The 13,670-nt window shown below is 43.1% G+C and overlaps 2 protein-coding genes across 3 annotated transcripts; one reads left to right on the forward strand and one right to left on the reverse strand.

The window, feature by feature from the left end:
* Window positions 1-367: 367 nt before the first annotated feature.
* On the forward strand, window positions 368-8,612 carry LOC111065324 (mitogen-activated protein kinase kinase kinase 7). The gene is made up of 9 exons (XM_022353433.2): window positions 368-874; window positions 941-1,240; window positions 1,303-1,482; window positions 1,551-1,686; window positions 1,744-1,925; window positions 2,003-2,431; window positions 2,516-2,564; window positions 7,644-8,098; window positions 8,162-8,612. The coding sequence occupies exons 1-9, from the start codon at window positions 806-808 to the stop codon at window positions 8,411-8,413; spliced, it is 2,052 nt and encodes a 683-aa protein (XP_022209125.2). The 5' UTR covers window positions 368-805; the 3' UTR covers window positions 8,414-8,612.
* Window positions 8,613-9,568: 956 nt separating this feature from the next.
* Window positions 9,569-12,411, reverse strand: LOC111065241 (kelch-like protein 9). 2 transcript variants are annotated; one of them, XM_022353299.2, is made up of 4 exons: window positions 11,858-12,411; window positions 10,929-11,802; window positions 10,490-10,855; window positions 9,569-10,413 (listed from the first exon to the last, which is right to left on the reverse strand). In XM_022353299.2, exons 1-4 carry the CDS (start codon window positions 11,987-11,989, stop codon window positions 9,953-9,955), a joined length of 1,833 nt encoding a protein of 610 aa, XP_022208991.1. In that variant the 5' UTR covers window positions 11,990-12,411; the 3' UTR covers window positions 9,569-9,952. The 2 variants fall into 2 exon arrangements, with proteins under 2 accessions (XP_022208991.1, XP_022208992.1); XM_022353300.2 differs by having other exon boundaries at window positions 9,570-10,413; window positions 10,953-11,802.
* Between the last annotated feature and the right edge of the window lie 1,259 nt (window positions 12,412-13,670).

Here is a 13,670-nt window from a genome sequence, read left to right on the forward strand (position 1 = left end):
AAGCAGTGAAAGTTAAATTCAAATTAAACTCTTTAAAAACATTATTAAATATATTTCGGCAAATCAAAAACAAAACAAAAAACCCACCACGTCTTTTTTTTTAATTCAACAGTCGAAAAGCAGTCTGCACAGCTGCATTCGAAACGCGCCATCTAGCGAGCATTAATCCATTCTTATATATTTTGTGCAAGCGTTTGAATATCAACAACAGAGGGCGCCACACGGCAAACAAAACGTTTTATTTAATTAATTAAACAATTAATTAATTACCTAAAACAATTATTTAAAAGAAATATATGTGTGTGTGTGTATCGATAATGTTTTGGGATTTTGTTGAGGCGACACCTGGGCTCTGGGATTTTCGCCAGCACAATAAACGGTCACACTGCGAAGCCAAAATCGAAAAATGAGAATTAAATTTTATTAAGAATTTCTGCTAAAGCGCTGCCCCGAAATACCAAAACAAACCACTCAAGTGCATCCATTAGCCGCCCCATGCTGATGCGTTCCACGTGACTGTTGAGTGTGTGTAGTCCGCAGGCAGAGGCACACACGGTCCGGTCCCCTTCCCAGACCCCGTTCGGATGTGGAGGATGTGCGCATTCGCGTTCCGTGCGAATCTCTGCTGGTCGATATAGAACTTCTGTGCCTGCTCCACCACTACGCCATCGATGTCTGCAGGCCCCAAAGAAGTCTGATTGCAAGCAAATAGAGCACACACACTTGACACCAGCCACCACCAGCCAGCAGACAGCAATCGTCAGGCATCCGTGCGGGCAAGTAGAATCAACAGCAGGCAGGCGGCATGGCCACCGCATCGTTGGATGCACTGCAGGCATTCCATGTGGACTTTAGCGAGCTAACGCTGCGAGAGGTGAACCATTGCATTGCAATACATTAATTGATAAATTAAATTAAATGATTTGTTGGCCTTACGCAGAAAGTTGGACACGGCTCCTATGGGGTGGTCTGCAAGGCTGTGTGGCGCGACAAACTGGTGGCCGTCAAGGAGTTCTTTGCCAGTGCCGAGCAGAAGGACATCGAGAAGGAGGTGAAGCAATTGTCGCGCGTCAAGCATGTGAATATCATTGCCCTGCATGGCATCTCATCGTACCAGCAGGCCACATATCTGATTATGGAATATGCCGAAGGCGGCTCACTGCATAATTTTCTGCACGGCAAGGTCAAGCCGGCCTACTCGCTGGCCCATGCCATGAGTTGGGCACGCCAATGTGCGGAGGTAAGCCACCAATCCATCCATTCTAGTCCGTGCATTTGCTTTATTCTCTTGCTTTCCTGCAGGGCCTGGCTTATCTGCACGCGATGACGCCAAAGCCATTGATACATCGCGATGTCAAGCCGTTGAACTTGCTGCTGACCAACAAGGGACGCAATCTGAAGATATGTGATTTCGGCACAGTGGCCGACAAGTCCACCATGATGACCAACAATCGTGGCAGTGCTGCCTGGATGGCACCCGAGGTAGCTTATCCCAGATGACAGCTGAAATTAAGAGCTAATGAATTTTTGTTATGTTGTTTTTTTTTAAGGTATTCGAGGGCTCAAAGTATACGGAAAAATGCGATATATTCAGCTGGGCCATTGTACTCTGGGAGGTGCTGTCGCGCAAGCAGCCCTTCAAGGGCATTGACAATGCCTACACCATACAATGGAAGATATACAAGGGTGGGTGCTGCTTTTTAATCCATTTAAAACATTAAATAAATTTGTTGACTTGAACAGGTGAACGTCCGCCGCTATTGACGACCTGCCCCAAGCATATTGAAAATCTAATGACAGCCTGCTGGAAAACGGCACCCGAAGATCGGCCATCCATGCAGTATATTGTGGGCGTTATGAATGAGATTGTCAAAGACTATATGGGCGCTGACAAGGCCCTGGAATATACATTTGTGAATCAACAGGTGAGCGTCTAAATGGAAACACACCCCCTCCCCCCCGATAATTTCTAATTCCCTAATTGCTTGATTCTTACCCAAAGATTGTCACCAAAGAGAGCGACGGCACTGTGGCCGCTCAATATGATAGTAGTCTCAGTTCAACAACGGATCTGAGTCTCTCGTCCACACAGTTAACACCGACAACGGCGGCCAATGCCAATGCCAATGCAAATGCCAATGCAAATGCAACAACGACTAGCTCAACGACCGAAAATACTACCTCATCATCAACATCATCGGCAGATATAACGCCAACAAATTCGGGCCAACTTGACAATAATCCTCTATTCCAAATGAGCAGCAATCGCTGGGACGCCATACCCGAGGAGGATAGCAATGAGAGTCAGACGAACGATAGCTTCAATTTAACGTCCTCCGTGGAGGCAACACAGCGACTCGAGACCATACGCAATGGCATGATTCAAATGGCCTGCACACCCATGGAACAGCTCACCCTCGATGTGGAGGCGGTGCGTACTTTTGAATGATAAACTCACCCCACTACTTACTCCCACGTGATCTATCACTCACTCTCGGTTCTCTCTTCTCTTTAGAATGGCTTCGATTTGAGTCGCAGCGAGAGCAGCAGCAGCAGCACGCATGGTGAGTGCTCAAACCCAACTGGCGGCATTTATTGTTGGTCTTTGCGTCGTTGTCGTTGTCGTTGTCGTCTCATTGTCTCCCATGAATCACACGCATATTGGACGCTGCATACGATTTGGTGGCACTTGTTTTTGTTTTGGTAAACAGAAGAACGCGCCAAATGCAGGCCATGTCCGTTCCGGAGGGGTAAACGCTACCACCTGTAAATAGTCAAAAGAAAGAATTCTAAAGCCTGCTAAACACCACAAATGCAATTGAAAAGTTCACTTAAATTAGTCAATTATGGACACAGCATAGACTGCTCTCTGCCATTAAGTTCATTCCAATTTCCTCGCAAATAGACTCGGGGGGAAATGTTCCGATTTCTGCAGAGCTGTCCAAAATCTCTTTTTGCACTTTTAGAAATGTTCTGAAATTTCCCAGATCAAAGGGGTAAAAAGGGTAAAAGCAAAGGGTATCTAGAAGTCGAGCAGCCGCCACTCGGATCGAACAGCTATATAATTCGAAGTTGTTGTGGCACATAGCTTGGGGCATTGTCAGCTCTGGTGGTTGGTTTGTGGTGGCACCGACAGCTGTTGGCTGGCTGGCTGGCTGGCTGTGTAGGTGACGCATTTTGTAAACAATGCATTAGCCCCATCTCTTTCTGATTTGCCATCTCTTTTTCGTGCCGCAAACTCAATGAATATTTTGGTTAATTAGCCGCTGCGGTGTCTCTGCCTAATGCATAGAAAAAGTCTTTTTGAACATTATTCAATTGTCAATGTCTTTGTAGTCTGACTGTATTTGTGGCTATGACTGTGGCTGTGGCTGTGCCTGAGCTGCATAAATTATAAATATTTAGTGCACTCATTCGCAACGATGGGTCACTAGCGGCCTCTAAATGCTCTAGGAGGTTGCATCCTACCTACCGCTACGACATTGTTTCGCATGCAAGATTGATACATACGTTGATATCTGGTATGATTTCACTTGCCCACAAAGAGACAGAGCATATAAATTACAGGGATTAATTAATTAATTTTTAATATTCTATGCCATCTCTTTAGATACGAAAGTATCCGATTTTCGATACCCATTTTAAAGTTTACAGACAGTACATTAAATTGGGGACCTATTTATAAGTAAATTCAATCAACATCCATTTTCATGGGCATTTAATTTTTAAAGCCAAATTATAAATTTCCTAACAATTCTGAAATTTATTTCAAAATATATGAAAATCACTTAAGACATATTTTAATCGAAAGGTATTTAGTGATGCTTTGATTTCAATTGGCTTAACAAATATTTTTGTAATATTCATGGGCATTCTCATTAGCAGCATTCGCTTGTGCGTCTCAAATCGAGCAGCAAGGTGCCCGCATGTTTTTAGTAAAGGCTCCTTTAAATAGCGATTTCTGAGCGTTGTTTTTTCGACATTTTAATACGTTTACTACCCATAAAAATGGTACTTAAAAATTCTACTTAAAAATTGTTCTTTATGTTCATTTTTGCTACTCTTTTTGGATAAAATTTAAAACATTTTTGATTGGCAATTTAATCTATTTAATTCCAAAATGAGTACCCAACGAATTAATATTCCATCTCAATCGATGGGATATAAAAACAGGAACAGATTTTTGTTAACTGAAGTCAAGAAAAATATAAAAATCGTTATACCTCGTTGGGGATGTTAGGGCAAAAAACAGAGGCACAACCAAATAGTTGCACGAAAATTTTGCTGCACAATTAAATAATTTGTAATTTGTTAGCTAGCCTGGCAATTTCGGGACAGATTTATAGCCAAAGGCATGCTCCGTCGCTGAATAGAACAGCGAGCACAAAGGGATGGGGAGGGGGAACGTGATGGTGGGGGGGCAGGCAGGTTATATCGTACAAAAAACGCACACATGACGATGCCTCAGCATCAGTCTCCACAGTCCCGCCGCCATGATATGACTCACCCGGCAATAATCTCACTTTTATTTTGATTTCGTCTAAATGGCGCACACACACACACATGTATATATATATATAGATCACACACACACACGTATATGAATATATATAGAGAGATCTACACAGATATATGTACATATATATTTATAAAAGTCCGAAGGAGAACGTGTGGTAGCAGAGCCAAATCGTTTGGCTCTTCTTTGACACAGACAGACCGCGATCCCAGAGGCAATCTAACCACTCAATGTCTGCCCTCACTCCCCACTATATACGATATATACTAAATATAATATAGCATAGATATGCATAGAGTTCACTTTGCAATGTGTAAATAGTAAATGCATCAACAGCCCAGTGGTCGAGGATACTTTTGAGATTCGTTTTTATTCGTTTTTTTTGTTTTATTGTATCATAGAGTTCACTTCACTCACTGGCTGGCTGGCTGGCTGGCTGGCTGCTGCGTCAGTTCTACGAGCTATAGGAAAATGATTCCCATTATATGATACCATCCCACTCTCTCTGTCTGTTGCTCTCTCTCTCTCACTCTCCTTCCACCCTCTCGTTGGGGCGATCTGTTCGAGATTTCCCAATTGCAGATGCCAACTGCATTAATCATCGAATTTGATCAATGTTCGGGGCCTGGCATCGGAATGAATTTGAATGAATCTTCATCAGGTTTTGGTTCGTCATGGAAAATGCTACGAGAGTAGTTGTGGGAGGATCCCCCCAGCCCCTCGTCTGCTTAGAGATTACTCGTAGAAATTGTTAACCATTTTTGGGTGTTGTATGTGATCTAATCATCTAAATGGAGATATAAGATCTATACTCTTTTTTTTTGTAATTTAATTTTTATTTTTGATAACCAATTTTTAAAGCTTTTTGGGATATTTTTGTTGTACATATTTTTCATATTCCAATTATTTTACGTTTTTTGAAAACAGTTTTTAAGCCAAAGTTTTGTTTTTTTTTTTTTAGAATGAATTCTTTATGTATAAATTGTAAACGTTATTTGATATTTTATTGACTTATTTTTAATGGCTCCAAAAATATTAGAAAAATTTTTTGTTGTTTGTTTGGTGACTATTCGAATTTTCTGGACATTATTTGCTTGAAGATTTAATTCATTAAAAACTTAAAACTTAAACTTAAGTCAGTATATATGTATTTTGATTTTTTTGTTAGGAATGATTTTAAAAGAAGATTTTAGTCAGTATTTAATTGTAATTTTGGGTCTTTTTCATCCATATTTGTATTTACGAAAATTGCATTTAATTTCATTCGAAAGGTGATCATGATCCATGAAGGAATCCACACATTTGATAGCTCTGATAATTTCTGAATCCTTGTTTTTGTATGAATGAGAGAGGGGGGAGCGGCAACTGTCTGGATATGGAATCATAAATCACTAAATAGATTTCAATCCCCCCTCAGATGAGTGCCAGCCATTTAGCGTGGCAATCTTTGGGCGGACAAAGCACATCCACTTAAGCCACCCCCAGCCGCCAATCATCGAGCGATTTGCAACCCCATGGCTGGTGGGGGGAAATGCTGCCACAATATACTCATTCTGGGCGCGTCATCAGCAGCAAAGCAGCAGCAGCAGTGATCCGTACCGTCTCCGTCTCTGCCCCATCTCGGCACCATCTTGCCACGTCTGCCGAAACGCGACGGCGTTCAGGCGCAGGCAGAAGATCCCCGGCGAGAGTCGTCTGTTTGCTTGGATGCCTCCGTCTCGGTCTCGGACTCGGTCTCGGCATCGGTATCGGTCTCTGTGTGTGCCTCAGTCTGCGTCCGAGCGCCGTGCGGTCTTGAGTGCTCTACGAGATGTTACGGAATTATCGGGCGACGCACCGAAACGCGCGAAGCTTCGTCAATTGCTGCCGGACTCTGGCCAGAATCGAGTTTGCGAATAACACACGCCCCAAACAGATTCATATCTGACCAAGAATCCCACAGAACCCGCCACAAAAAGACCCAAAAAAAAAACAAAAAGAAAATCAAGTGAAATTTCCAACAGTTTTTACTATTTGTTTGTGGTTTGTTTTCCCCAAAAAACGATTCAGTGGAAAATCAACAAGCACATAGAGACCCAGGGACCGACCGACTATCTGGCGGTGTGTGCGCTCGTGTGTCTGCCTGTGTGTGCGTGTGTGTGGGGGAAAACACGTCATCGGAAAAATAATAATAAAAATAAAAAAGAAAACAGAAAAGCAGACATCGGGAGGGAGAAAGATCGATCGATCTTTCAGTTGGAAACAATGTGAAGGATTTCCTACGCATGACACATACAAAACAACGCAGCAGCCCTCCTCTAGTTCGAGTCTGCTCTTAACATTATTTGTGAAAATGAAAATGATCTAGAACCCGGGGAACAGACATTGCATAGTCAAGCCCTTAGGGGAACCGAATCGAATTGAACCGAATAGTTGCCACAACCACAGGAATTCAAGATGTGTGACACGCGGGCTCTGATCAACACCAAACAGACCAACGATCTGCACAGTTGTTGGATCATATATAGTAGGTTATAGCCCCCCTCCCCCTCCTCCCACCTCCAATGCGATTATGGATTTACAAACTAGATTACATAGTTTTTTAAGGAATTGTTTTGGGGCATCCATCGCTCCCTCCCACTTCAATTCGAAGCTAATTTATGAACAAATTTTATTTCTTTGAATTTGAATCATTTTAATAGAAACACAAATTGATTAAAAATTCTGGGATCTTTAAGAGCATTATTATCTGTTTGTATAAATTTGTGTGATTCATTTTTGGAAACGAAAATGATTTAAGGAAAATAATTGCAAAGTTTTTATTGCCTTTAAATTGATAATGATTTGGGGGACTTTTATTTAACAGATAATTCATGTTTATTTTTAAATTACCCTTAAATACAATAAAATTTGAAGATTTTATTAATTTAAAATATTATAAAATCCACATGAATAAAAAGCTCACGTACACTGACTGAGTACGGGCATAAAAGTAGAGTCGCGGCCACTGAAGTGAGTCACAAAGTTCCCTTTCCTTTTTGTCTGTTAACGTTAGAAGGGGTTTTAGCCATATTGCGATCTTGCAATCGAGAATGTATTTATGTTAACAAAAATTGCAATTAATAATTATCCGTTGCGCTTCTTGCAGCCAAAAGCGATGGGCGCGAGCGACTCACGGTGACGGACACCAAGCCGGTGATAATGACCACCACCGATTTGACGAACAACAACAGCGATGGCCACGGCCATGGCCATACGAATGGATTGCTGAGCCATGCCCATGCCCATGCCCAGCAGGAGCAGGATCTGGAGCAGGAGGAGATTAACAATTCGCTGGACGTGGACGTAGATGCGGATGAGAATGACGGCACCGAGCAGTCGCTGGCCGAAATACTCGATCCGGAGCTGCAGCCAGAGCCACCCATACCGAATAATGCCGAATCGCAGTCCATCTACCGTGAGCATCGTCACATGGCCAAAGAGTACCTGAGCGTGGACACGAACCTCTACTATGCGCAGGACTTCAAGGATAAACTGATACTCCAGATGGATCTCGCCGAGCGCGACCAGAAGCAGGAGCTGTTGCGCAAGATTAAGGACAAGGTAAAGGAACCTTTAGATATTTATGCCACAAGCATCTTTAAATATTATTTTTTTTTTGCGCAGGAGGGACTCCAGAGCCTGTACAACAATCTGCAGCAGCAGTGGGAGAAGCTGCCCGCCTCGCGACAACTGCAGGCCGGCCACCATCCGCACTTGCATCCACATCCCCATCCACTGACAGGCGGCGCCACTGGCCAGGTATGGGGGGGCAACGGTGGCCAGGAGGTGGCCGCTGCTGCTGGTGGCAACATAAGCGGCGTCGATACAGTCGAGAACGATGGCTGGGTGGTCATACCGCCACATTCTAACGCGTAGTGCCAGTGCCAGTGCCAGTGCCAGTTGAAGTCGAAACACCCATTCAAATCGCATATGACTCTCTAAACAAAATAAGTTAAAGCTGTAATATCTGTAAACCCTTAATTTAATCTGTATCTCTAGCTATAGAACTATATATCTGTGTGTATGTGTGTGTTGTGTGGGTGTATTATTTTTTTTTCTGCTACGTTTTGTGTCTCGTTTTAAGCGTATTTTGTTAAACTTAAGTCTTAAGGTGAGCTTCTGGCTCATGTGTTTATTTCTTTGTACGAACGGACAACTTTCAACCCAAAGGCATTCTCTGAACACTTAAATATTTTTTAGGCTTAAACTATTTTACTATATGCATTATACACATACGCACCAGAAACACACACACACACACCAGACACAGACATCTGTCCAAGGACAGAGATGCCAAGGAGTAAACCAAAAAAAAAAACAATATAAAATCACATCACAAAAAAAATACAAAAAAAGAATTTTGTTTTTTGTATTTAAGTAACTTGCGCGATCCTGGCCTTTGGAATATAGAAGAGTCCCTTAATCAGTTCGAATGACAGCATATATTCTGGAAACAATTCGATTATTTTGGCTAGCAATCACAGCAGCGAGCAGCAATGTATTTTACTTTTGCATTCTCTGTACCGAGCCTCGGACTTGAGTCTCCAAATTAGAATTAGAATTCTACTTGTGCGCCACTCACAATGCTTGTTTTTATTTGCTTTTGTTTCCCATGCATTCTTGTATATTGTTTTTGCATTAACGGGAATTTTTCCTTGTGCTTCTGACTGGCTCCGGTGCCAAAGAATAAATCTCGGTGCAAGAATACTTCCTCTTGCTTAAATCTATTCAAGTCGAACCTGAAATAAGATCAGGATTAATGTTAGGATACTTTTTGGAATAGAAATTTGCTGTATCTGCATTAATACATTCCTCCATTCCATATATGTACATATGTATGTACATCCCGCAGGACTTTTTATATATCCATGACAATGTGCAGACTACAAGGAGAATTTACAAGCAGCATGATTTTTCCTTTGTTTAGCACAAAAAATCATAATTGGATAAATAAATAGAAGGAACAACAACATTTGTGTTCTTTATATCATAAAAAACAGCCTGGGAGCGGCAGGGAATGGTTTTAAAGATATACAAGTATATTCTATTTAATATGCACTATTTTGAGCCGGTGCTTGGCACATTTATTTGTCTGTACAGGCAGCCGCGACGCCGTTACCGCCCATTGCAGCTTCTCGTATGTATAATTGTATAATTATTCTAGTTTTAAGTACATGAACTTGTTTGTAAATATTAACGCTACAATTAATGTATGTGTTTTGAGAATCGTTAAATTCGTTTAGGTGTCAAGAATTGTGTCAAGAATTTCCGTGATACAAAGAGCGCTGAGCTGAGAGGAGGAACGCCCATTGAGTGCGTGTATAGCGTCTAGTGTAGTCTGTAGGCTAAAGTCTTCTGTGGTAGAGTGTTAAAAAAATAGTAGAACGAAAACACGAACGAAAAATAGGAGTACATTTAGGAATCACAGATGGGTACATAGAGGGCGGCGCATGTGGACTCCCAGACATCGGAGGGCGTGTCCCACGAATCCTTGCGATGCCACCAACACTTTCTATCCACATTGTAGGCCATTGTCGCCGAACTGGCCCGATCGATGGTCTCCGTGGAGTCGAGGCCGCCCACAAAGAATATGGTGCGACCCATCATCGTAATGCCCGAGTAGAATTTTGGTGCTGGTATGCGTGTCTCCACCTGCCACGTATTTGACTTGATGCTGTACGCATAGATGTGCTGCACCAGGACACGGGTCTCGGCCTGGTTTTCGTGCCAGCCACCGCACGCATAGATGACATCATCGCAGGCCACCAGGACATGATCACAGCATTCGATGGGCATTGGTTCAAGCTCCAGCCACGTCTCGACCTTTGTGTCAAAGCACCAAAAGCTTGGCAAAATGACGGCCATATAAATGCCACCTGAAACGCATAAAAAACACACACACAGAATTTAGCGAACGCCTTCAAACAACGTCCACAGGCAAAAAAAACCTACCAGAAATATACAGCTTATCGCGCACAACAACGCCGGCATGCTGGCTGCGATTCTCCTGCAGGCAGGGCATATACGACCACTTGTTGTCGGCGAGCGAGTAGCGTTCCACATTCGAGGCACGACGCATGCCCTCCTCGGTGGTGTCATCGTTCTCCACAATGCCACCGACCGCATACAGATACTTGTTGCCGACGGCATTCAGCGAGAAACGGCAACGGTCCAGCTGTATGGGCGCTATCGTCGCCCAGGAGTTGCGCAGTGGGCAATAGCGGAAGCCAAACGGATGGATGTACTCCTTCAGGCACACATCATACGCACCGCCGACAATGAACAGCTCGTTGTTGAGCACGGCAGTTCCAAAGTTGCCTGCAATGGACGAGCAAGCAAACACACACGTATATAAAGGCTAAAGGATTCAAATTACTCCAAGGACCAACACCTTTAAGGGGACAGACCGACTCACATTGGTCGATGTGTGGTATGGTTGTCAGTTCATACCACTTCATTTTGGTTGGGGAGAAGCACATAATCTCATTGGTAAGACCCTTCCACTCGAAGCCGCCGATCTTGAGCAGACTCAGCTCCATGCCACGCAAATTGGTGGGCAAATCCCTCACCGTCAGATCCTCCAGCGCACGCTCACCCTCGATGAGCCGCGACAGATACAGTTCGCGTATGTAATTAAAGTAGCTGGCTGGCAGCGGACGCTGCACCTGATCGTCAATCGAACAGTTCATGGCCTCCACTACGTGCAGCTGCTTGTAGTTGATGTGCGGCCAGTTGATGAGGCGAAACAGATCAAAGGCAACCGCATCATCCAGCCGCTGGTCCAGGCAGTAGGCGCACACCAGACGCGCCAGCTCCTGCTCACTGACATCAATCGGATAGTTGCTGCTCAGTATGAAGCGCATCTGATCAACGCTCAGCTCCTTGAAGTCCGGCCCAGCCGAAAACTCCTTAAAGTGGCAGCACATATAGCGAAAGGCGCGCGCCGATAGCCCCAGCTGGCCATAGATCTCCGCCATGGTGGCCACAGCCAAACAATTGTCCAGCCCAATGCGATGCTGCAGAAAGAACGTGCAGCGATCAATCACATCCCGCACCTGGACAATGCTGGCGGCGGCCAGTGTCTCCTCGATGTTGTCTATGTTCAGCTCTAGCCGAGAGGTGTATATGTAGTCCAGAATGGAGCCCATGGCTCGCCCTGTGATGCCATGCAGGGCAATCTCCTTTTTGCGCGTCTCGATCATGGCACTGTCGGCGAACATGGCGCAAAAGTAATCACTGCTGGCCGCCAGTACCACACGGTGGGCCTGCAAGGAAAGATTGTCATCAGCATTGGTACTCCCAAGAGCAGAGACACCGCACCTGGAAGCTTATTCCACCGGCAATCAGTGTGACATCGGTGAGCTTCTCTTCGCGACGCAGCTTATTCAGCCCGCTCAGTAGGCTGTCCTCCTCGACATTCGTTTGTGTCTGGGCCGATGACATTCTGGACATGTACCCGAAACAGAAAACAACCTTACTCAATGTGGGTCTCCCGTCACTCCCAAGGTTGGGGAAGCCCGTGCGACACCCAGCTGCCGCTGCTGCTGCTGCTGCTGCTGATGCTGCTGCTGCCGGTTCCGGCGATAAGAACGCGAAAGTCTGCCTTGCCTTGCTATAATTAAAAGTTTGTTATTGATAGCAGAAGCGCGTCGCAGTCGATTGCAAAAGGCCCTGGAGCGTCGCTGGAAGGGGGGGAGGGAGAGAGAGAGAGAGAGAGCTGCACCGTTGCACAGTCCAACTGTTGTTTAGTTTGGCTCCGTTTCTTCTGCTGTTTCTTTGAACACCAAATTGGCAATTTCTTAGCTATTTTTTGTGCCTCAATTGATTTGCAATATTCTGGTCCAGTCCACTCTTTTCTTTTCACACTATATATATATATATATATTAAGTCCTCCACAAATATACTACCTTCTCTTTTTCATAATATACCGTAAATATACTGAGGAAAACCAGATTCATCAATTTTGATATTCGATTTCATATTACTAGCTAGTTAGGACATTAATAACTAAAAATATCATTTTATCATAAAGATGAATATATTTTTTACAATCTGGCAAATTTTTTGGACTACCATTTATTTCATTACTTATAAAATAAGGTTTAAACAAAGAAGGTCAACAATAATGTCCCATTTTTACATGGTAACTACACGGTAGCTACACAGTAACTACACATTTGTTACATATCAACGACTTATTTGTGGAGTATGGCACTTTGTATACCTTTTCCTTTCAATAAGATGGATTTTAAATTTAGTGACAATTTTCGAATTTTCACTCATAATACAAAAACAGTTTATAAAATCGATCAAATCAAACCTTAATTAATGTCGAAAGAGAGCACTCAAAACGCTATCCCGGACTCATTTTTGCGCTGAACGAATGTGATCTCGCTGGTTGGCGATAGTCTTATCGTTTATCGCACAACAATTCTGGATACGTTTTGTCATTGCTGAAATCTCAGATAACTTTTAGATAATATCAGCTGATAAATATATAGATTGTTATTCAAGATAATTAATAGATAATATTTGCGACACCCTGCTTGAGTTGAGTGTGTGTTTGTATATTTACGGCATATTTTGAAAATTACGTTTCTGAGTCACACTCGACAAAACAAATCAAGTGAAATATTTATTTTTCCATATATTAATATACTTTTTAAAATGACCGCCAAATACTGACATTGACCGCTCTCAATTCGTGGTGGTTTTTCAAAATGTTCTCTCTTTTCCGAGGTGGAGAGAGCGTTTTCGTGGTGACTTTCCCCTCATTTTCGTGGTGTGGCAACATGTATCTTACGGTAACGTAAATTCATGGTTGCGACGTTCCCGTAAGATACATTTGATTTGTATGGGAAAAAATTCAGCAACATGGGGAAATGAAGTAGCTGCATTGCTGTGCAACTTTGGCACGGAATGAGCAACCATCTGCATACCTTGGGAAAATGGATATTATAGACTTGAGATATTGTTTGTAATTTCAGGCTCCAATTAATGCAGAAACTAGTCAGTCTCTTTTTTTAAGACATCAACGAAATTTTGTAGCTCACGGGTACCAATAATAGGTATCAGAACCGTGATAAATTTATATATAGCACAAAACCATGTGCATTTATAGGTAAAAATATG

Source organism: Drosophila obscura, unplaced genomic scaffold, assembly GCF_018151105.1.
Source record: "Drosophila obscura isolate BZ-5 IFL unplaced genomic scaffold, ASM1815110v1 contig_73, whole genome shotgun sequence".
NCBI classification, from domain to species: Eukaryota; Metazoa; Arthropoda; class Insecta; order Diptera; family Drosophilidae; genus Drosophila; species Drosophila obscura.

Bases quoted from the DNA above. Each gene is read 5' to 3' on its own strand.
- LOC111065324 (XM_022353433.2), top strand. From the start codon at position 806: ATGGCCACCGCATCGTTGGATGCACTGCAGGCATTCCATGTGGACTTT. The intron at 1,483-1,550 runs GTAGCTTATCCC...TTTTTTTTTAAG, and splicing joins CTGCCTGGATGGCACCCGAG to GTATTCGAGGGCTCAAAGTA. The intron at 2,432-2,515 runs GTGCGTACTTTT...TCTTCTCTTTAG, and splicing joins TCACCCTCGATGTGGAGGCG to AATGGCTTCGATTTGAGTCG.
- LOC111065241 (XM_022353299.2), bottom strand. From the start codon at position 11,989: ATGTCCAGAATGTCATCGGCCCAGACACAAACGAATGTCGAGGAGGAC. The intron at 11,803-11,857 runs GTGCGGTGTCTC...CTTTCCTTGCAG, and splicing joins CCGGTGGAATAAGCTTCCAG to GCCCACCGTGTGGTACTGGC. The intron at 10,414-10,489 runs GTAGGTTTTTTT...TATGCGTTTCAG, and splicing joins CGATAAGCTGTATATTTCTG to GTGGCATTTATATGGCCGTC.